At 38.1% G+C, this 25,096-nt stretch overlaps 1 protein-coding gene across 1 annotated transcript in view; it reads left to right on the forward strand.

The window, feature by feature from the left end:
• sh2d4b (SH2 domain containing 4B) overlaps window positions 1-25,096 on the forward strand; it is a 72,252-nt gene that overhangs the window by 25,939 nt on the left and 21,217 nt on the right. Inside the window, exons 2-4 of the mRNA XM_018095655.2 lie at window positions 8,682-8,841; window positions 9,629-9,776; window positions 21,463-21,610. Of these exons, the coding sequence (XP_017951144.2) occupies window positions 8,682-8,841; window positions 9,629-9,776; window positions 21,463-21,610 (456 nt within the window). The remainder of the gene's footprint in view (window positions 1-8,681; window positions 8,842-9,628; window positions 9,777-21,462; window positions 21,611-25,096) is intronic.

A 25,096-nucleotide genomic window follows, 5' to 3' on the forward strand; every position in this document is an offset into this window, starting at 1 on the left:
CATTAATTAATCGTTTGGGATGTATTTTTACTGTGCAGGGGCAGACGTGGACTTAACCCATTGGTTTCAGTGCTGCCTCTAGGACTAAGGAAAATGCCTCTATCCCTATAAAGTATATTGAATAGTTACTTAGAGCAAGATATTTTACTTAGAGAGAGTGTTTGATAATTCAGTTGGCTAAAAAAGAGAAAAAAAGATTTTTTGGCAGGTCATTTATTATTACTTTTTTATGCTGACAACACAAAAAAATCAAAATGTAATAACATTGCATTATCACAACTATGTTTCAAGTACAGTAAATTGGACAGCTACACTGTTTTCATTTAACCCTCTGGTTTGGTATAGAAAGCGATTCTCTCACAGGGTCAGATTGGCCCACCGGGCTACCAAGAGAAAATCCCAGTGAGCCCTGCCACCTGCCCACATCCGCTCCACCCCCAGCCGCTCGCACACTGCTTACTTACTGAGAAAAGATAAAGATGGCTGTGTGTTCCAAAGAGGAGCAGGAATTGCAGAGGCTGGAGGGGAATGGGGAGCGGGAGTGTGCCCTTGTGTCAGATACCCAGTGGACCACGGGTAACTCAGTCTGACTCTTTACTGTCACAATATATTTACCTGTTTCTTTCATTACACCATTTAATATTTTTACCCAGGTTATATTAAATTCAGATTTCATTTAGCTATTACCCATTACATTTTTCATAGTATCCTATATATAATAAACAAAACACTGCTAGCCTATTTCCTGCTTCCAGCAGGAAGCCAATTCTAAGCAACTTTTCAATTGGTCTTCATTTTTTATCTTTTATAGTTTTTGAATTATTTGTCTTCTTGTTCTGTCTGTCTCCAGCTTTCAAATGAGGGTCACTGACCCCCGGAAGACAAAAAAACTATTTCTTTGTGAAGCTACAATTTTATTGTTATTGTTACTTTTTATTACTTATCTTTCTATTCTACTCCTCTACTATTCATATATGATTCACTCAATCACTCCCTGTTTACTAAGGTAAACTGGACCCTAGTAACCAGATAACTGTTGAAATTCCAAACTTGAGAGCTGTAAAATAATTAAAAAACTACCAATAATAAATAGCATTCTCTGCATAATACTAAAAGTTAATTTAAAGGTGAACCACCCCATTAAGGGGTTTAAGTCCTGGCCTTGTTTTTGACACTCCTTCTGATTTGTGTTCAGCTCCAGTTTTTTTTTTTGTTTGGTGGCCAGCAATTCTGATGATTACAAAGAATTTGGTGTGAAAAAGCATAATTTTGTACTTATTCTGAGCCACCAACCTAAGTAATTCACACTTTTAAAATAAATGGGAGGGAGTAATGTTCCTGCTACTTCATTCCCGCACTGAATCTCCCAAAGAGCTCCAGATGCCTATTATGACTCCTATGTTCTTAGTTCTCACTACTTACCTGTGTTTGCTGCTTCTCCATTTGCTGGCTTTATCTGCCGTGTACCTGCAAAGAGTTAAGCACTTGCCTTTTTTCCTTAGATTCTGTTACTGCATATTCTGATTACCACAGGGCTCTTCTCACTGATTGTTATAAATGAACAGAAGCTATAATGGAGTCTGCTCCTAGTGGATCTGCTCTGTGCAAATTTCTTTTTCTCAGAAATGTAATGGTGACCATAATTTCAGGTGGCTTCCTGGATCAATGTCACCTGCAGTTTTCAAAATAATCAAGTTTCCTGTATCTAGAGCAGAAAGCTGCCATTTTAAGTAATTTGGTTGGTTTGGCCCTCTGTGACAGTTTGGGTAATCTTGCTAAGCCGGTGTCAAGACATTTAGCAACCAAGTATGTAGGTGAATTCCATCAGTGTGTATGTGACACAGGCTGGAATGATGCTGCTCAAAAAAAAAACCCACTTTCATTGAAACCTTTCAGACTTAATCAAGAGTGAATTTGCCCATGTGGAGGAATCAGAATCTTGGGAAAGATCTGACTGAATGCTCAGAATGATCAAAGTTTACAAGAGAAAAGGGCTAAGGGACAAGCACCTCCCCACTGCTCTTTAAACTCTAAAGTCTAAATTATTACCAGTCCTTGCTTTATAACAGTTTAAAATCATTTGATTTGTCAGGTTTTAATAATAATAATAAATTGATTCAGGAGCAGGTGGAAACTTCCTAGTCAGAATAATGGCTTCCCACCCCAGGCAAGGCAATCCAGAATGCATTGATTTTAAAAACAGTAAATTGATCACTTCTTTGTTAAGGTCCATTGAATCACAATGGACAGATGCATTGACTGTTATAATGTTAAAAAAACATTCTTAGTTCATAAGCATTGTGGGCCTTCCATGATTAGTTATCTTGTTCCTCACTATGTAAAAAAAAAAAAAAGATTTACATTACATTAACATTTATTTATAAAGCGCCAACATATTCCGCAGCGCTGTACAATAAGTGGGTTACATACATTGGACATACAGAGTAACATATAAAGCAATCAATAACCGATACAAGAGGTGAAGAGGGCCCTGCCCAAAAGAGCTTACAATCTACAAGGAGAAAGGGTTGAGACACAAGGTGTGGGAATGGGCATGACCAGAGTTGTGAGAGGTGGGGCACAGGGTATTGCTAAACTAGATTAGGGTAAGCCTCTCTAAATAAATGTGTTTTTAGAGATTTCTTGAAGGCAGAGAGATTGGTAGAAAGTCTGACAGTTTGTGGGAGCGAATTCCAGAGAAGGGGGCAGCCCTTGCAAAGTCTTGAATGCGAGCGTGTGAGGAGGGAATGAGAGAGGAGTTGAGGAGCAGGTCAGTAGAGGAGCGTAACAAGCGGGTTGGATGGTACCTAGAGATGAGTTCAGAGATGTAGGGTGGGGCAGAGTTATGGACTGCTTTAAATGTGAGGGTCAATAGCTTGAATTTTATCCTGGATGGTAGGGGAAGCCAGTGCAGGGATTGGCAGAGCGGCATGGCAGGGGAGGAGCGGTTGGAGAGGTGTATGAGCCTGGCAGCAGTATTCATTATGGACTGGAGAGGGGACAGTACTGATACTACTGCCTTAGTTACCAGGAGCAGTACCAGGAATGTTTGGATCTGTCTCAATGCCTTATGCCAGTAATATCCACACGGTAACCCTACTGACCTTTAGAAGAATGCTTTGAAAAATACAGTCAAGAATTTACACAAATTTACAAGAATTTATAAAAATGAAAAATCACGTGCAGGAAAAGTCACAAAAATATTTGACTTATATTGATTTTTTCGAATTGTGTCAAAACTTCGAAATCCTCCAAAGTTTCAAAGCAAAAAAAAGATCTTCCATAGAAGGTAAGGGTATCTGCCATTTACGTCTACATAAGCTCCACAAGTTTTAGCTGGCGAATTGTCAGATTTGGATTTTTAGGCATTTTGTAGCATAGTAAAGCTTGAAAAAGTTGCATCTTTTTTCTGTGACTTTATGCACTAAATAATCTGAATTGGTAAAAAGAATCCGACCGTTAGTAAACGGACCCCTTAATTTTTTCATTTGAAATTGTCATTTGAAATAGGTAGCATGCAAAAGTTTGTTTCTGAAAGTTTATTTTTAATTTATTTATAAAAGATCATTTAACATTGCTTATCTTGAGACTTGGCAAGCTTAAGTATAATTCTTCCTGTATACCAATATAGTAGCTTGATTAAACAAAGTCTAAAATTTCCTAAGGGTAATAATCATGCATCAAAATGGGAAAACATATGTCTGCTGAATTCAGTTTTTTAATGGATAAATAGCAGCAAACAGTAATTGCCAGTTGTCTCATTCATAAATTAATTCTTTGAGTAACTGTCATTTGCAAATTGAATGTTTGTTTTCCCTGGATATGTATACCTGTACCTGTACTAATGGAAACATATTGAAACCTTCAAGAAGGAAATAAATCTTAAATTAAAATGTTTGCTATCAGTCTATTTTTGCATTGATGGGCCTTGGTATGTACTGTACATGGGCTTTCATTACAAGCAACTTTTGATCAATAGCGGTGGTTCTTAACCTACGAATTTGGAATGAGCTTTCAATACTATTTTTGGTATGTAAAAATTTTCTCCTTCAGCAATACATAAGGGTACCTGTAGTGAGCGCTTCCTTCTTCCATGTTTCTTCTGCCAGCAAAATCCCTTGGCCGGCGCATGTGCATTAGAGTGAAAAGCTGACTTTGTTGTTAAAGTACGGCTTTTCACTCTAATGCGCAAGCGCACCAACGCGGAAGAAGCAAGCGCTCGCTGCTACCCAGGGGTGCTGTTCTCTCTTAACAGGGGCACCAGCCCGGGGCACAAGGTAAGTGATTAAAATCACTTGGGGGTGCCTAATATTTTGGCACCCCCAAGTGACTTAGGCTTTCCTTCTCCTTTACGCTATCAAGAGATGCCCTTTGTACGCCGTTGCAGAAAAAAAGGCTTTATCTGCCAACAACGTACGCCGTACGTCTTTTGGCAGATAAAGATTCTTAGCAGATAAAAGTGTAAGTTTGGTGTACAAAAATAACTTTACCTATTTTGAATTCATCAGAATGTGTACCTTCCAAAAATATATGGTTTTCTGGTGGTCTCTGTATAGTTAGGGGGTGTTACGGCACATAATACGCTGACAGGGGGCTCTGTGTGCAAAAGCTGAGTTGGCAGGCGAGAAATCCATATGCGCTATTTTCATTTTGGGGTCAGTACATACCACAGACTTTGGTATATCTATGCATATTGGGCATCAAACTGTTCAGTAGACCTCTGGTGTTCCTATTTGGGGTGATTTGCCATTGTACGCTAGAAATTGTGCAAGATAAATGCGGCAAACTGCAAAATTTTTAGGCGATTTTCTGAAATGTCATAAAAATCGGCAAACTTAGGAAAGCTTTACGGCTTGGTACTTTGGAGTAAAAGGAAATGTGTACCCATTATAGATTCAAGCGAATGTGTACTTTCCAAAAATATATGGCTTTCTAGGGTGAGAGTACATTTTTGTAGCATTATCCCACATAAAGGATGTAAATGTGTTGATTTTCTGAAATGACATATCATATGGAGGTATGTTCCCATTGGGGCCCCTACATGCCACATATTTAGGTAAACCTATACATATTTGGCATCAAACTGTTCAGTGGACCCCTGGCATTCAAAGATAAGATGCTGCAAAGTGGAAGCATTGAGCAGATTTTTGGAAATGTCATCAAAGTTGCTTATTTAGAAATGCTTTGCGACTTGGTACTTTGGAGTAGAAAGACATGAGTACCCATTTTATATTCGGGGGAATGTGTACTTTCCAAAAATATATGACTTTCTGGGGTGAGCATATTTTTTACTAGCTTTATCTTTAAAAAACAAGAAATGCCCTCCCCTTTAAGGAAAACAGGGATTTTTTTTAAGATGGCCAACTGCGTCAAAGTCATCTCTGGTCTGGCCAGTCCCACACACACTTTCATCTGATTCATTAAGAATTCTAGCTGCTATCTTAAACAAACAGATAGAACTTCTTGGGCTGTTTAATCATGTATGGTAAGGCTAATGTCCTACAGAGAGATTAGTCGCTGCGATTTTAAAAAAGCGAGTTCCAGTGACAAATTTCTTGTTTTGTTTCTACATAGAGAAGAATATAAATCGCCAGTACCTAAACCAACAATACTACTTCAAATCGCTTATTGCACTGACCCTTTTCTGAGCGATTTTGCAAAGAAAGTATTGTCATTCAAAAATATTGGAATCGCTGAAAGTAAAACCCACTGAGTGGGAAGTGGCTGCAATTTCCCCATTGCACTGATTGTAATTTCTAATTGTGTGCGGGGAATATTACACCTGGATTTGCGGGGAATATGACACCTGGGGGCACATTTACTAACCCACGAACGGGTCGAAATGAGTCCGATTGCGTTTTTTTCGTAATGATCGGTATTTTGCGATTTTTTCGTATTTTTTGCGATTTTTTTCGGCGTCTTTACGAATTTTTTGTTACCAATACGATTTTTGCGTAAAAACGCGAGTTTTTCGTAGCCATTACAAACGTTGCGTAAAATCGCCCGATTTTTTCGTAGCGTTAAAACTTACGCGGAAAGTTGCGCCTTTTTCGTAGCGTTAAAACTTAAAAGGTGCGAAGTTTCGCGTAAGTTTTAACGCTACGAAAAAAGCGCAACTTTTTGCACAAGTTTTAACGCTACGAAAAAATCGCCAGATTTTACGCAACTTTCGTAATGGCTACGAAAAACTCGCGTTTTTACGCAAAAATCGTATTGGTAACGAAAAATTTGTAAAGACACCGAAAAAAACGCAAAAAATACGAAAAAGTCGCAAAATGTTCGTTTTCAAGCCGGAACTTTTCCAATTCGGGTCGGATTCGTGGGTTAGTAAATCAGCCCCCTGGATTTGTGGGAAATCGCTCTGTTGTCAGTGACTTGACACTGGAACGCACTTTTTAAAAATTGCAGCGACTCAATCCCCCCATGGGTCATTAGCCTAAAGCATGCTGCAGAATAAGTAGCCCTCTAGTTTGCACTATTGTGGCTAATCTGTTGGCAATCAGCTGCCTCAGTAGCTTTTCTTTTGCTTTACAGTCATGGCCCATGCGGAGATTAGTCGCCCATGGTTAATCTTGGCTACTGTGGGTGACTTATCTCCCCAAAATACTGGCAATAAAGTGAATCACCGGTAAAAGGCATATGCATGGCTTCTTTTCAGAAGTAGAGCAAAACTGCCTGTCAGAGGTAACCTTGTGACTTCAGAAAAATGAAGCAGTGCATAAGGGAGGTTAATTTCAACAATATAGCAGAGGAAAATAATATCTATTTGAAGCATTATTTTAAAATCATTTAAAGTATCTATGAGAGCTTGGTGTATTTTTTGAGATTGGATCACTGTTAGAAGAAATAGAAATGGTGACCATTCTTCAAAAGAAAAAAAATTGGTCATATCAAAAATATTTGTGGTTTGGGTTGAAACAGCAGATATAACACGTTTATCACATGCCCTAAATTCTTGGACTCTTGCTGAGTAAAAGTACTTTACATCACATACAGGTGAGACAGACTTCAGTGAAGCATGACATATCATTGCATGGCAAACAGACATATAATTTACCTGTGTGTTACTAAAGATGCTGCAAAAGTTGGCAGCACCTGTAACTTCGCTACTTTTGGGATGTTTTTACTTAATTGGATTTGTCAGTGGAACCTTGTTATTCATTTAATATACTTTAATTACATGAAATAAAAGTTTTATCGGAAAAAAAAAAGAATTTGAATGTTAATAAATTGGCCCTTTAGTTTACTTTTATATACATTATTTCTTGCTATGTTTTTCTTTTTGCTATATTTGATGCATTGGACTTTATAGTAATAAATTAAGTTAATTTAAATTTAAAAAAAAAAAAACATGCAAATCACTAAATTATAGGTATAAGTCATATGGCAGCATACAAATAGGGCATTATAATTTTTTCCATTCTACATAAAGGGGATATAAAACAATGCATTGGAATTGGAGAGTTTTTTTTTCTAATTTAAATACAGGTATGGGACCTGTAATGCTCAGGACCTGGGGTTTCCGGATAACAGATCTTCCCTTAAGTTGGATTCTCCATACCTTAAGTCTAATAAAACAACATTCAAACATTAAATAAACCCAATAGGATTGTTTTGCCTTCAATAAGGATTAATTATATCTTAGTTGGGATCAAGTACAAGGTACAGTTTTGTTATTATAGAGAAAAAGAAAATAATTTTTAAAAATCTCAATTATATGATTAAATGGAGTCTATGGGAGATGGCCTTTCCATATTTCGGAGCACTCTGGATATTAGGTTTCTGGATAATGGATTCTATACCTGTGCATACCAAATTTGAGATATTTAATGTTTTTATTTAAACAAGTTTTTTCATATTAATACATATGCAAATGTATTAATATGAAAAAACTTGTTTAAATAAAAAAAATGAATATCTCAAATTTGTGAGTTTACAAACACTAAAAAAATCTTGGATTGAAACTAGCAAGCTTTTAGATGCCAAAGATTACATTTGAGTTTTGGGGTTTTTTGCACTTAATACATTTTGGGCATTCAAATTTCTGAACCATAATTTGATGGAAATAATTTGAACTCAAATGTTGATATATCACCTCCTTGCCTTAAAGTATGGTGATCCAAATTATCTGCAAAACCCCAGGTCCTAAGCCTTATAATAATATATCCCATATCTGTATATATGTTTTTTTTTTATTTGGCAAAATTGTATTTTTGGGTTTAGAACCACTTTAAATAGCAGGTATTGTGAAGGCTATAGTGTTAATATAGCACAGTATTAATATTCTATTGCTATGTTTGTGTAGTCAGGTTACACAATGATTACGCACTGTCAGAGAAAAAGTAATTAGCAACAGGTGTACCACCACAATTAATCCTGCCTGAAATTCAAGCTTGATTTATAAACATCCTGCTTATACTATGTTACAGCATTATGGTGTGTCATTAGTACTCTCTATAGAGTACTTCATACAGTATCAGATTAAAGTGCTTCATTACGCAAGAGTTGAACGGGTACGATCACGCTGATAACATGTTAGGAGATCATGACCTTTCTTAGCTGAAATATTTATATTGGCCCAAGAACTTTAACATTTATCTATAACTAATAAATTCAACTTTTATTTCTGTTAACAGTTACAAAATAACATTTTTTCTAAGTTGTCCTTGGTCTTTCTTTAGATAATTCCAAGCATATACAATGGCAAAATGGTTCAGATGGAGATGTGTGGGTTTGGATTATGGGAGAAGCCCCAAATGATAAGCCCTATGAGCAGATTTGTGAGGCTGTCATGGCAGAAAGAGCAAGACAGCAAGCTCAAAAGGAGGCAGAAGAACAATGGTGAGCTTTGTAGTCACAATTTTATACTTTTAAGTGTAGTGTAAACATAAGACTGTAATGGCCAACAGCAGAGGGGCTTCAAGTTGGTTGTGTGTTTACTGCAGTATTCTCCAGCAGGAGATGGTGAGAGTGATACTCTTTTTACTTGGAGCACACATACAAGCATTACAGCTAGCACACATACATCATGGTCATCACCGTCACTTGGGTGCTGTGGGAGAAAATGTATCCAACAGATAACATATATCCCAATTATTGGGATATCAAACAGTTGTATCAATAGGCTATCCATACATATTTTACCATTAAAACTTTTAACTTGAGCCACCATCTTGTGATGTTTTGTGTGGTTACTCACTGATCACCTGACTGGAAACAATGAGCATTCTGCCTGTAAAAGGATGGAAATGTGGGTGTAAAATGCATACCTTTGTCCATTCATTTGCTGATGTAAGCAAGCATATCTGTGCCCTTTGTGTGTGAGAACATTGCTTGTTATTAACCAGAGGAATAGAACAGTTAAAATGGCAGTTTCTTTATGGGTTTATCCAGCGGTGCATAGAAAAAAATATTATTCAAGGAGAAGCTTTATTTACTGTATTTAAAAAAGCAGAGTTTAAAGGGGAACACCGCTGAAACCCAATTTAAGCTTTATATAAAGAAAGCTTACTTTTATGTGACTTTGCAATATACATCAATTAAAAAATATGCAGCCTTTTTCATGATTTTTTATGTATTAATATTGTTTGGAACAATTACCTAATAATGTATTTTTTCACTGACAAAGGAAGCAGAAAGAAGCAGAAATTGAAAAGAAATTTCGATATGCCATGGCCAAAGAGAAAGCACGAATAGTAGCGGAAAAATGGAAGGAGGAAATAGAAGATAGAAAAGCAGCAAAACTGATGGAAAATAAGTTTCAGGAAGAACTAAAGGTAATAAAATTATTTTTAAATGCAGCTAAAGGAGCTGGAATCCTAAAGACTCCTTTCAAATCAACTAACCCGGAAATAAATTGCTGTGAAATGTGCAGATATAAAAAAATATACACATATATAAAAATAGACTGAATGTTATACATGTACGCTGAAAGACCCTCCAAACCGCTCAACCATCACTGATCCATGGAAAACATTATTATACATGCATTTTAAAGCCATCCACAGAACAATCATCCATCAGTAGACAATTTTCCTTATATTTATTAAAAGATGACAAGGAAAAAAAACTACCAAATATTATCCAATTACCCATTACAAGTATTTGGATTCTGAGGAATTTCCTCGGATTAATATGCATCTTACTATGGGGAGTTTGTGTTGGCATATACAAGAACTCCTGTCATAATATCATAGTTGCACTGAGGAAAATCTCTACTGAAATGTTACCTCCATCTGTACAATAGAATGCTATAGATTGTAATGATAGTCATGTTTCCCTATAAAAAAAAAACACCCATAGATGTTGTGATTGGGACAATATACAGTATTTCTTTACGTGTTTCACTGTTTTTTTACATGTTTAACTGTAATCACTCATAATGATCACTTTTTGTTCTGTGTGTTCATGTCAGGATACTGAACTTTCTGAAGTAATGGGTTAAAAAAGACAACTCTTACCACACAACTATGGCTAATCAAGTTTATACATCCCATTTATTTTAGGAAGTTGGCCTAATATTTATTAGGCATTAAAATGATTTTAGGGGCTGATCTTTAGGCCATCCCTATTCAGTCACTGACTACTACCATGTTCAAGTTCCAATATTGTTTTATTTTTTTAAAACTAAAATTTTATCTCACTACATTGTTTTGTGAAGGTATTGTAGATTGTTCAGTAATGTTTTGCTATTAGGACTGCATTGTTTAAGTTTCATATTTGTGTAATAACCCATAGCAACAAATCAGCAGGTAGTATTTACTAGTCAGCTCTTTGGTTGCTATGGGTTAATAGACATTTTTTTATGTTATTAGGACAGTGTTAATAAAGGAGAACACCCACAAAGGAACATGGGTAAAAAATCCATGTTTTATATAATGAACTTAGTGCCAGCCGAAAGTTTAAGAATTAGAATTAGTCTTTCAAGTCTCACATGCTCAGTGTGCTCTGAGCAGCTTTTGAGAGGCTAAGCTTGGGAGTCGTAGCAAATCATAAAACAGAAAATGAGGTTCACATATAATTGGAACTAATGTTAAAGGGCTGATTTTCTAAATTATAATGCTAATTGCACTGATTTATAGCTTCCACGTAATGATAATTTGAATTAATTACTAATCAACCTTGTATTGTGCCTTTTTATATTCTTTATATGCTTTATGTTGCAAGTAAGTCCCTAAGCTCAGTAACTGGCAGCAGCACAAAGCCAGGGGTACTGCTACCATGAAGCGAGTTGAGAAACTCTCCTCAGGCAGCAGAGCCCCCAAATTTAATGCACTCTCTACACTAGTGATGCAGACCCCCGCCCCCAGACCCCATCCGTCGACACCAGGGGGGTGGCATTGGAGGAGCCAAAAACACCCCTGCACAGAGTGTATACTGTGAATGAGCAAAAAAGAAATAAAAAGCTACTGGGGGCATCTTTGGATTCACAGATCCTAACTGCCATAGGGTTGTTGTTACCTTGTTTGATAAGGTTTAGTTTTTCTTTAAATGTATGATAAAATATGTATGGGCACATTTTAGGTGCCCTGTGTACTATACCCCTTTAGTCCTTATTTCTAAAAACAATAACTGGTTGAGGTAGCTGGAAGTTTGAGATCAGCTGGAAGGCTAAAAGCATTCATAATGAATTGTAAATATTGTTGAATATCTTGTTGATTTTTTTCACTATATTCTTAGTAAGATTGTAAGATATTTCCAAAAAATATTTTTATCATATTGCTTCACAAATATCTTTCAGTATACTATCTCTATTTAAAAATTACCTAAGCCAAGTAACAACTAAGGACTATATCTGGCTGTTAAGCACTACTTCTTTTTTCCAGCGTCTTCAGACTTACACATTGTGAAGGTAAATCCGTAATGCACTGATTGCAATTCCCAATGAACAGCACCTTTATTAACAATTCAGAGGCTTGAATTATATGCAAAACACTTAACAAGCATGCTTTAAACCCTGCTAAAATATTTAAAACCTCACAAATCTCCCTTTCTGAAATCACAAACAAGATTTAAATGGGAGTTGAATCATTAAAAATGTTAAATCCTTTAGCTATCATTCACTTTGCACTTTTAAAACCCATGGTTTTACATTTCTTTCCTCAGTTTAGCAATGACAGTTTCTGCACAAGAACTTAGTTTTGGACTCAACAATTAAACCATATATAAAACATTGTAATCTTTTACGTTTCTTATTTACTAAATTATATTTCAACAATCCATTAACCATTTAATTTCCATTGGAAATATTTTACAATGGTAAAACACTAGAATTATAACAAACAATTCATATATTTAATCAACAGCATAACGAAATCTGGCCATATAGTGGTAAATATAGTGTGATTAAACGTTATAAACCCAGTTGTTATATTTGGCACTTTAGAGTCAGAATGGTCAGACCCCTTCCTAGGTATGTTCCCCAATCTATATAAGAACTCCTATCCTTTATACCCTCTAAGATCTGTTCAGTTTTGAGCCTAATTTGTTTGCATAGACATGGAAAAGGCACAATATTTTGCTTCACAATGGCCATTTGAGAAAAAACATATTAAGCACAAGATATTAACATTTGTAGATCTATGTTGTAGCTGTCAGGAGCACTTTCTTTCTACATACAAACCTTAGTATTTTACAAACAGTAATCCACAACATATGTGAAAATATTCCAGGTAATTCCCCCTAGGTAGGTTAAACTGCCTATATTACAGAATATGACATTGCTCTTTTTATGACCTTGCTTTCTCTATACGCAGAAGTGTTGTTCAATACCTCTGCTGTGCACCATCAGTGCACCAAACCATATGCTAACATGGCCTCTTGTGCTTTATTCTACAAACTATTAATCTGAAATATATCAGATATTTATTTATAAGGAGACTGAATTCATGGCCTGTTTTACTCATTTACTCTGGCTCCTGAATTCAGGGGCCACTTGGACTTAACAAAAAACTAAACAGAATAAAAAATCATGTATTATATCATTACATCCAGGTGGATATTAATCAAGCCTGTGGTGGGTAAAGTTAGAAAGTAAGTATTGCTGCATAAACAATACCTAAATGAAATATTAGCCCGGGTGTCCAAACCCCGGGCTTGTCACTACACGTGTTAACAAACAGTCCACTACAGTTATTAGGAGACTCACCGCAGTCAACGCGTGGTCCGGGTGCCTCAAGCCCCAGACCCGTAGCCCAATGGAACCAATCCAATTTCAATTGTGTTTAGGCTTATAATGCACACCAGAAGACAATGAGATAGTAAAAGCTTTTAACCTTTATTCACATCCTAAAAGCAAGACGCCTGACACGTTTTGTGCGCATGCGCACTTAATCATAGGCATCATAGCCACTTGGAGGTAAACCATACATAAAATGGTCAAAGGTCATATAATTTGTGTAACAATTATTGGCAATGTCAGGTGTATATCTAGTGTGCCCCCTGTAATCCTCTAGGTCAGTGCTGTCTAACTTCTGTGGTACCGAGGGCCGGAATTTTTCTGGCCTACATGGTGGAGGGCCGATAATTTAAGCCAGTTTTGACCACTCCCCTTTTTAAACCTCACCCACTTGAAACCACACTCCTGTTATCACATGACCATACCCATATTAATGGTTGTAGTACAGCAAAAACCTGCCATACTCTGCCCTCCCTACCCTGCCTGTGTCTGCCATACTCTGCTTGCCCTACCCTGCCTGTGTGTGCCATACTCTGCCTGCCCTATGTTGCCTGTGTGTGCCATACTCTGCCTGCCCTATGCTGCCTTTGTGTGCTTTACTCTGCCTGCCCTATGCTGCCTGTGTGTGCCATACTCTGCCTGCCCTACCCTGCCTGTGTGTGCCATACTCTGCCTGCCCTATGCTACCTGTGTGTGCCATACTCTACCTGCCCTGCCCTGCCTGTGTGTGCCATACTCTGCCTACCCTATGCTGCCTGTGTGTGCCATACTCTGCCTGCCCTTCCCTACCCTACCCAGCCTGTGTGTGCCATACTCTGCCTACCCTATGCTGCCTGTGTGTGCCATACTCTACCTGCCCTATGCTGCCTGTGTGTGCCATACTCTGCCTGCCCTGCTCTACTCTACCCTGCCTTTGTCTGTCATACTCTGTCTGCCCTACCTTGCCTGTGTGTGCCATACTCTGTCTGCCCTACCCTGCCTGTGTGTGCCATACTCTGTCTGCCCTACCATGCCTGTGTGTGCCATACTCTGTCTGCCCTACCCTGCTTGGGTGTGCCATACTTTGCCTGCCCTATGCTGCCTGTGTGTGCCATACTCTGCCCGCCCTACCCTGCCTGTGTGTGCCATACTCTGCCTGCCCTACAGTCATACAATGCTGGCACTGCTCCTACAGTCTGCTCCTGTGAACAGGAGAACAATGTGGGTGATTACAGCCTGAGTCTGAGGTGTGAACAATGCAGGGGGTGAACAATGTAGGCTTTAAAAGGTGTGAACAACACAGGGGATTACATTTTTAAACAATGCAGGGAATTTACAGCCTGAATCTGAGGTGAGAACCATGCAGGGGGCCAGTTAATCACAGTACTGATACCATTTAAAGCTTACACAAGAGTAAGCCATCAAAGCAGCCAGACAGGTGGGGGGCCACACAGAGGGGGGGTCGCGGGCCGCCAGTTGGACTGCACTGCTCTAGGTCTTGTTGTGCTGCAGCACCTAGAATTTAAACAGCTGGAGACTGTCAGTGGATAATGGGAGTTTTTGTTCAAAAATAGTTTGGAAGGCTGTAAGTTGCACATCCATATTTTTTCCTATCCTTGGTAGGTGCCCAAGATAATGCCCAGACTTTTTGCATTTTACTCATACTCAGTGCCATACCCATACACTTGCTTGTGCATACATTTTTGGTTCACATAACTCTAACTGCTCACACATTGCTCCAAAAACCTTTAAACAGCTATGTTAAAGGAACAGTTCTGCGTAAAAATAAACCTGGGTAAATAGATAGGCTGTGCAAAATCAAAAATGTTTCTAGTATAGTTAGCCAAAAAAAAAGTAATCTATAAAGGCTGGAGTGAGGGGATGTCTAACATAATAGCCAGAACACTACTTCCTCTTTCCAGCTATCTAACCTCTTATTTAAACAGTGACTTGAGGGGGGCACATACGACATAACTGTTTACTTGGTTTGCTTTTGATCCTTAGCATGCAGGTCAGAGTCAAAAGCAAACAGTTATGTTCCATACAGGTATTATGTTAGACATCCACACACTCCAGCCTTTATAGATTACATTTTTGACTAACTGACTATATTGAAAACATTTTTATTTTGAACAGCTTATTTATCTATTTTTATGTTCACACTGAACTAATTTTAAAACCATGAGTATCTGATCCATTTATATGATACCAGGTAAAAAAAATAGAAAAATCTGGGATTCAGCCTTAGGACCCAGAATTTGATGAAGCACTAATTGCTTCTTTCCTTTTAATTACTATTTTATATTGCTGAAGGAAATGTCACTGTATTAGGGCTCCTACACACAGATGCTTCTGTCTTCTTTCCCCTTCAATGAATCTTTTATGCTTTCCACCTGTGTTCAGCACTTGTGCCTCAGTGAGTATGAAGTCATTTGAAAGAAGGGGTTGCAGTTCTTGCTGTGCTCCCTCGCACGGGAATGCAGGAAAAATTCACTGCAGGGGAATTTTGTAAAGTACTAAACCAAGCAATTTGCAACATTTTACTCTAGTTTAGCTAACCAATCAGCCATTTGCATTTGTTATCTGCAACAGAGAATAAAAGTAAGCTATTTATTACCATCTTACTATTTATTTTGTGCAAGTAATATTACAGTATCAAATCTGGCTCCCCCTTGAGTAAATCCTGGTCTTACCATACTAGCATGGCTTGTATCTGAATAGACAGATAGAAAGTTAACATTAGTGATGAGCAACTCTGTCTTGTTTCGCTTCACATAAAATTCGCCAAACGTCAAAAAATTCCAAAGAAAATTAGTGAAATCCCGGAAAATCTGCAAAATGCGTTTGTCACTCTACTTTTTTCGCGTCTTTTTTTGTCATCCAGGTCATTTTTACACAACCATGTCTATTTTGATGGGACCACGCCCAATTAACACAAACTTGTATTGACGTGCAACAAATTTTCCCAAGGCAAATTTTTCCGAAATTTTCCCAAAACAATTCGCCAATGGCAAAATGTGGAAATTCGCTGTGAATCCATGCCTGGTGAAAAATTCGCTCATTAATAGTTACCATGCAAGTAACTATACATGCTTTGGCTCCATATTCACCTAGAATTGAGAAGTATGGTGTTTTCTTTGTGGCTTATTTTTGAAGGTAGTGTGAAATATTCAGTATAAAAAGGATCATGCAAAATGATATTTTCTGGCATACTGGCATGTGCAATTTCTGTCATGCTTGTCATGCCACACTGCATTGTGTATATGTTCTGTATATGTGTGGGGCACTTGATGCAAAATGTGGAGAAGGGTAACATTTTTGTAATAGATTTTTTACTATATTTTTTTGCAATGGATCTTGTCCCTGTGGTCAGTGCCATATGCGATGGATTCTTGGCCTGCTGCTAAACGCAAAGAAGGGAGCAAAGAAAGGAGCAAATTTGGCACCGACCTGTATACATGAGCAGGACACAATTTTACTCAATCATACTACTAATACTGATTAGAGATAATTCTCTAATAGAAAACAGCTTTAACATTGTATAACCCTTTGAAATGTGCAAACATAAAGCTTGTTAAACAAGTCACTAAAATATTTGAATTTGAAGAGCTTTGATCACTAGAGAAGTAAAGAGATGTTTATCTGCTACAAGCTCCTATGTATGCATGGATCTAAGCAAACTGTATGGACATTTATGACCTTATTTATCATGGTTTACATAGGAAATAATTTTTCTAAGTTGTTTCATTTGAAGCAAAGCTGCAGTCCGTCCTAACCTGCTTTAGTAGCTTCTGCACGTCCTATCTTGAACAGTGGCTCAGGAATTGAAAGCTTGCTGCAGCAGATCAATTAGATTTGCAATTCTCAAAGTGAAGCATGGTCAATTTTATTCCATATTAACCCTGATGTCAGTATTACTTTTTCAAACCACACATTTATGAAGCTTAGAGTCGCTCATGTTATCTTCTCATAAAACAGTGTTTTATGCTTAAGCCTCAAACCCAGCTGTCATCCTGCTAATTGCTAGCCAGAGTATTCTCAACATAGCATTTTGGGTAGTTATATAAGCTCACTGTTAAATATGTAGCACCAGCCAATATAGTTCTATGTAGAAATCAAACAAATCATTAACCTTCAAAAACCGTCTATATTTACTGGTGTATGTAAAACATGTGTTTTGGAAATTAAGGGCAGAAGTGCAAGAGTTCTAAGGGGTGATCCTCATAGAACTCATGCATGAAGTTGTTATGTCAAAATAATATATCTGCACTCTGCTCCAGTGCAGAACAAAGTGTCAGTGGGCACAGATCAGACCTGTCCCTAGAAATGAAGTGCAGCGACATGTGACAACTCTTTAAACAAGGAAATGAATATGCAAAGTATAAAAAATATAGCTGATTTTTACACTTTGCACGGTGCCTTCCTAACATTTTGTAAAAATTATTTTTAAAGGCTAACCATGCCAGGGCAATCCTTTTCCTTTTTGTGTATAGGAATGTTTTTTTATTATTACTAACAGCTGGCCAACTAGAATGAGAACTAACACAAGGGTGCTTCTAGCAGCTGATCAACACCACAGCATGGGTTAGACCAAGCACTGGCAATTTCTTTATGTGTTAACTGTAAATCATGCTGGATGCATGCCTCCACACAAATCTTTGATCCGTGCACCCACACTTGCAACATATGTATTCAATAATTGCCCTCTTTTAAAGGGGTGTGATGGTAACCCTATGTTTTCTTGTTTTTGCTTGCCCCTGTGAAAAAGACCAGTTACTCTGAGAATAAAGAATATGTCATTACATTCAGGTATATGACCCATTATCCAGAATGCTCGGGACCAAGGGTATTCCGGATAAGGGGTCTTTCCATAATTTAGTTCTTCATCCCTTAAGTCTACTAAAAAATCAATAAAACATGAATTAAACCCAATAGGATTGTTCATATCTTAGTTGGGATCAATTACAGGGTACTGTTTTATTATTACAGAGAAAAAATAAATCCGTTTTAAAATTCTGAATTATTTGATTAAAATGGAGTCTGTGGGAGACAGGCTTTCCGTAATTCTGAGCTTTCTGAATAATGGGTTTCCGGATAAGGGATCCCATACCTGTACTGAAATTTAAGATGTTTTACATGTATGTATCACAGCATACAACGGTGTTTCCTTAACTTAAATTGGCTACAAATAACTAGGCAATTTAGTCAAACATATAGCCTGGCTGAGTACAAATCAATGCCATTTTGGGGTCAGATCACAAACATTCTGCCCAGTAGGAAAATTCCATCTGCCAGTGGACTTCCTTGGTGGGTGCAGGTTGCATTAGCAGATGACAAAGTTAAAGGAGCTTCCTGTCAAATTGGATAGTAAGAGCTGTCACTTTGAACAAACTGAACAATAGTATGTGGCCCTACTGATGTATAGCTACATTGCACAATATCCCTGCATTCAACCTGCATACCATCAGTCAGATACCTTGAAGGGCGCAAATGCGTGGCCATCTTTATCGTGGCGCAAAAAATAGACACAATAAAAATAAAACAAAATCAATTTTTTTTCTGCATTTAGCTTCCAGCTGACTGCCTCCCTGTGCCAAAGAGATCAATGATCCCTACCTTCACGTGCAATATGATGGGCTTTGTAAAACCTGTCCCCTGGGAATATCCCCCTAGGCAAAGGCAAAAATAATTGTGGCCTTATAATCATCAATAGTTTTGTTAACAAACATTGATTTGTTTGTTCAGGACCTGTCTGGAAAGGACAATCCTTAAGTTCAATCTTATTGCAGAAATTTAGCTCTAATACTTTTTAAAATCATTCATTTAAGCTTTGCTTTGTAGCACCTTCCAGCCCTGCAGCGATAAATAATGAAAATGTTGCAGGCACTAGGTAACAGTATTTATCTCGTTGCTTTTATAGAACAATCCCCATTTTAGCCATGATGCACACAGTTCGCATAAAAATGCCATCTCCCTCTCTTTTCTTTTCCAATGATGTTGTACTCCTTCACATCATTAGAATCTCATTTAGTGTTCATTATATCCATGTTAATCACGTTGAACTAATGTGCTGCTAAAGTAGCACTTTTTACAGAATTCTGTTATAATTTACCTATTCATTAATATGCCTTCCATTACTTTAAAGTGCTACCATAAAATTCTGGAAAGTGTCCAGCCCTCTGTTCAGTTGGAACAGCCTGGGCTATGTAAAGTCTGCAGACAGTGGGAGGATGAAACAAGGAGAAGTGGAGCAAGACCTAATATATATGAACATAGTGCATAAAATCGAACTGCAAACCTGCTCATGTCTTAAAATTCCAAATCTGTTAATATCAGATGAGATCAATAGGCAAATCCTTACATATAAAAGGCAATATTTCTCAGTGCAACCAAAAAGAATGCATAATCGCAGATGGCTAATAGCAACTGGCAGGTGCAGTTCATGCTGGCATGTACCTCTTGCAAGTACGCTCAAATGTAACACTTTAATTCTGTTTATACATTTGACCATAAGACCTGCATTTCTTTTTAAACCTTGAAACTGAAATATAAAAAGTAGTAAACATGTAGAGCTTAGTCCTTTACTGACAGTTATTAGCTTGTATAAAAATCCTACCAAGGCAGGGGACTAAATGTTAGCAGGAACCAAATTAAACATTAAAGACAAAAATGAGCTTACACATATCATATATTCTCTACCAAATGTAAGAATGCCTCATTGTTAGGATTTCTAGCAGTTAAGCGGGTGCAGAGACAAAGAAAGAAATGTAAGAAGTCAGTACACAGGGACTAGTAGGTGGCAAGAATGGACTGGAATAGGAAGGACATAGACAACTCACACTTCTAGTGTGGTCTGATATAAGGCCTCAACTTTGCAGAAAGTCCTAAAACTGCAAGGAATGGCCCCTTATAGGAAAATCTTGCAATCTTGCAGTGCTGCCTACAAAGTATAATAGTTGGGCACATCTCCCCACCCAAATGGCATCATTTGTACTGCATATATCCCCTTCGCTTGCCAGCACCATCACATTTTCCTAAAGCAAATAGCAGCTTTTACCCGGTGGCCATTTTTCCTCTGATACATAATCAGTTACATTTAAATCTGCAAACAACATACACACACAGACCCTTATTCATCAAGAATACAGGCTCACACGGGCAGAATTGTCTTTGAAGTTCTGCTTTGTTTGAGCACTGTAATGGTAAAGCTGAGCTCAGGAGAAAAAAATTGAAGCAGACAGCTAGAGCTGAATTTCTATGGGAACCAGCAATGCCATCTCTTTACTGGTTGCTAGACTGGAGGGCGTGATTAGTAATCTTGGCTTAGAACAACTGAGCATGTCTGGCAAACCAGGAATCAAAGCAAATTCCTGATGGGGGCCAAGTAGGTTACAGGAGGAGAAGGAAAGCAAAGTGATTAAGGATATGTTGTAGCCTTACTATTAACCGGACAACCAGTGTGGCAGGTATTGAAAGATTTCAAAGAGGCTATTCACTAATGTTCTTTAAAGTTCTTGCTGGATAAACGGCAGAGATATATTAAATTTAAAAAATGCACAAAACGTTTAATGAAACAACCAATGCAACCATCGGGGGGCTGCCATATTGTTCGCTGCCCCCTCCTAATGAATCTAGTTACCTACTTCTGAACCAGGGCTACTAAATCTCTTTAGATTTTGCGCTTGTGACTAGAATTTTTGCTGCGTGTGTCTTACAACTTTGTTATTTTTGATTGGTGTACCTGGATATGGTCTGAATTGCTGAGAGAGTAACCAAAAAGCTCCAATTGTATTTGTTGTTGAGCATTACTACAGAGCTTACTTTTTTTTTAGTCAGCAGTGACTTGTTTGGTGGTTTTTAAGATGACAGCGGTTGGTAGATCTTGTGATATTAAATTCCATGATTTTATTAAGGTGTTTCCTTCCTTTATAGTGTTTATTACATCTGTTATTCTATTTCTATTGCTGGTGTTTGCTGTGTGTCTGCAGTTCGCTTGCCATAGAAGGATGTCAGCTTGAGTGGAGATTGTTTCTTTTTTGATTTGCCCATTATGCAAGTTAGTGGACCCTGACTGGGTAATTATCTGTGTGGTTTAATGTTGGCGTGGGTCTGTTTGCTGTAGATTTGTTATATCTGGGCCCAGAGTGCTGCTTCAACCCTTTCATGGTTGTCCATTCACCCTACAGAGATTACTTTTATTTTTTACTAATATAAAATACAATTAAAATGTTGTGTGCTCTGGATAGAGCAAGTAATTTAAGCCTGTACTCTAAACAAAGTAAATCATATTTGTTTTTATTGCATAGAAAAGAGAAGAAGAAGAGAGACGGAAAGGGGAGGAACAAATCCGGCAGCGAGAAGAACTGCGTGCAAAGGAATTATACCTCAGTCTAAAGAAGGCTCAACAGCAATGCCAAAGGAATGAAAATGAGGAAGAGGAGTGGCAAGAACAATGTGAGGGATCATAAGTGATCATTTAAGTGGCTGATTTTAAACTGATGGAAAAATTATTAGTTGTAATGTGAGAAACTTCTAATTGGCTGTCTTTAGTAAGCTACATGTATATTAGGTTGGCTTCTGTGAGGACAGTCTACACTACAATTTGAATTCCATGCAGTAGGCCCCATAGAAAACAGTAACTTTATTTTTTATTCTGCAGGTATTTAACTGTAAGTTACTCATGTACTTTCAGCTACTTATAGTACTTCAGTAAATCTACCCCTGATTATTAGTAAGTAGAAGTTAGTTGGTTAGCACTGCTGCCTTGTGTTTGAGTCTAACCTAGGGACTATGTCCAAGAAAGTACTACTGTATACTATACTATACACATGGGTATTCTTCCTGCTTTTCCTTGCGTTGGATCTTTAATGCATTTCAGGTTAGGTGATTGTAATTTTGAATAAGGTTGTATTCACTTCTGCAGGGAAGCACAGAATGCTGGTTGAATGCAATAAGTTGTGTACCACCTGTGTTTGGCACTTTCCTGCAACAGAGTTAGTAGAACGATGCTGGAAAAAAAATTGCTTTTCTTCATACATTTCCTTGTGGCGGAACACATAAAAGATCCACCGCAGGAAGCTGCTTAAAGAAACACCCGTGTGAGAGAAGCCTAAAGGTCATCATATACTATGGGGCAGATGTATCAGTATTTGAGTTTAGAGCTTAAAACATAAAAACTCACCCATTGATTTTCTCTTCATTCCTATGGGATTTTTAGAAGTGTATTTATCAAATGGTAAACTCTAACTTTCACCCATTGATAAATACACTTCAAAAAATCCCATAGGAATGAAGAGAACATGGGTGAGTTTTTATGCATAAAGCTCTAGACTCATAAATCTGCCCCTATGTGAGAGAATTGTATTTATGCAATATTTACCAAAGCTGCAGGCATCCTCCCTAAATTTATTCTTGAATATTAACATTTAAGATGGAAATATATACAGTATTTTACATTTTTCAGTGAACCAGAAAAAAATTGGTAAAAAATTTGGGAAAATGGATATGAAAATGCAGCATTGTAAATTGGTTGGACCCCACAAACAGTGTAAAATATGTACAAGTTTTGTTGAAGTACTTTTGGTAGTACAGGGTTGCAGCAGAGCAGTACTGCAATATTACATCTGGTTCAGAGCATCTGGTATTCAGTACATGTAACATTAAAGGATACTATACAAGTGCACTGCAGCATAGGTGTGACTGATTATATAGAGCAGTGCTGTCCAACTTCTACGGTGCCGAGGGCCGGAATTTCTCTAGCATACATGGTGGAGGGCCGCTAATGGAAGCCAGTTTTGACCACTCCCCTTTTTGAAACCACACCCACTTCAAACCACACCTATTTTATCACAATGGTGGTAGCACAGCAAAATCCCAAATGCTTGGTCCTTACTGTGGGGATATCAACCATCATTCATATGTGAAAGAATTATGTCATATTAAGATATACCCTTAAATTCCATATGCCTCCTCCTCCCCTGTGGATAGCAGAGCAACCCCCAGTACATAATTACACACCTTAGGGACCATTTAATGGCTATTTCCAACTGCTAACAAACTCCCACAACAAACCCCTGCCAGGTTCACCTCCCACAAGCAGCATAGGGCAAGCAGAGTATGGCACACACAGGCAGCACTCTGCCTGTCCTACCCTGCCTGTGTGTGCCATACTCTGCCTTCCCTATGCTGCCTCTGTGTGCCATACTCTGCCTGCCCTACCCTGCCTGTGTGTGCAATACTCTGCCTGCCCTACCCTGCCTGTGTGTGCCATACTCTGCCTTCCCTATGCTGCCTCTGTGTGCCATACTCTGCCTGCCCTACCCTTCCTGTGTGTGCCATACCCTCCCTGACCTATGCTGCCTGTGTGTGCCATACTCTACCTGCCCTATGCTGGCTGTATGTGCCATACTCTGCCTACAGTACCTATGTCTGAGGTGTGAAGAAGTGAACAATGGGAGTGATTACAGTCTGAGCCTGAGGTGTGAACACTGCAGGGGGTGAACAATGCAGGTATTAAAAGGTGTGAAAAACACAGGGGATTACATTTTTAAACAATACAGAGGGATTACAGCCTGAATCTGAGGTGAGAACCATGCAGGGGGTCAGTTAATCACAGTACTGATACCATTTAATGCTTACTCAAAGGTAAGCCATCAAAGCAGCCAGACAGGTGGGGGGCCACACAGAGGGGGGTCGCGGGCCGCCAGTTGGACAGCACTGATATAGAGGGTTGCTTCCCTGTTGCAACCAACGTTTTATTTAGAAATTTTGTTTTGAATGTCAAATTGTCTTATTTTTCTTCTTTATAGCGGAGAGAATAAAATAAACATGGAATAGAATGGGGGAGGAAAAGGTAACTCTTTTCTCCCATATTATAACAGAAATCAATTAGCAATGTAATTACTTCAGGGCTGGTAAATGCCTTTGTGTGGATTATGTATTACAAGGGATGATTACATTAAAATCTGTCCCAGGTATAATATTTGTCAGTATAAGTAGCTAAAACTTAATTTATATTGGTTTATTACTTTTAGAAACATAGTCATTTAAATACTTGTGATTAAAATTGACTTTAGTTTCAGATAGTCAAGTCTGAGGGCAGGGTAAGAGTAAGACGGATTTAGTCTTTTATTTTTAAAATTTACTTTTCAGTTGGACTTATGTAGAAAAGTGCATAAACACTAAGGGGCCGATTCACTAAAGGTCGTTAACGCATGCGTTAAAAAGTGTTAAAGGAGACATATTGGATAAATGGGAAAAACCCTAATTTTGTAGGCAATTATGAATAATATCCGGTGCTGGTTTCACTTTGGGCTAAACATTAATCCTCTCTGTAACAATGGCCCCTTTATTGGAGCTCCCTATAGATCCTCTCACTTCTCTGTCGGAGTTTGAAATGAAGAGTGGGCGTGTCCTAACGGTCCCTGCCAGAAGCACAGTAGGAGGGGGAGAGCCAATAACAGCCCTGCAGTCACACAAGCACAGACAGGCTTCAGTTTCCTATCAGGTCAGCCTAGCTGCTGATTGGTTCCTATCCTACAGTGCAGGGTACGGAGGGCCGCCGGCTCCCCAGCTCATCCAGAGAATTCTGCCAGCAGGAAGTGGAACAGATGGGCGGGACTAGTGGGGTTTTGGTGGAATTTCTCAATAAATCAGTTGGAAACACAACATTTTTAAGCACAATCCTTCTATATCTAGAGGAGAATAATTCACTGGTACATTTATAATTTTTATAGGATATGTCTCCTTTAATTAATTAAGTACCGATTTATCAAAGTAATTTCACATACTTTACTACTCATATCGCATGCGCAAAAATCTCAATTATCGCATAGCATTATTTCCATCGCATTGTGGTAACTATCTAATAGTAATAATGCTAACACATAATTCACAGACATATTTTAAGCATTAAAAGCATAAAATGTTGCAAAAATTACT

Source organism: Xenopus tropicalis, chromosome 7 (genome assembly GCF_000004195.4).
Source record: "Xenopus tropicalis strain Nigerian chromosome 7, UCB_Xtro_10.0, whole genome shotgun sequence".
NCBI classification, from domain to species: domain Eukaryota; kingdom Metazoa; phylum Chordata; class Amphibia; order Anura; family Pipidae; genus Xenopus; species Xenopus tropicalis.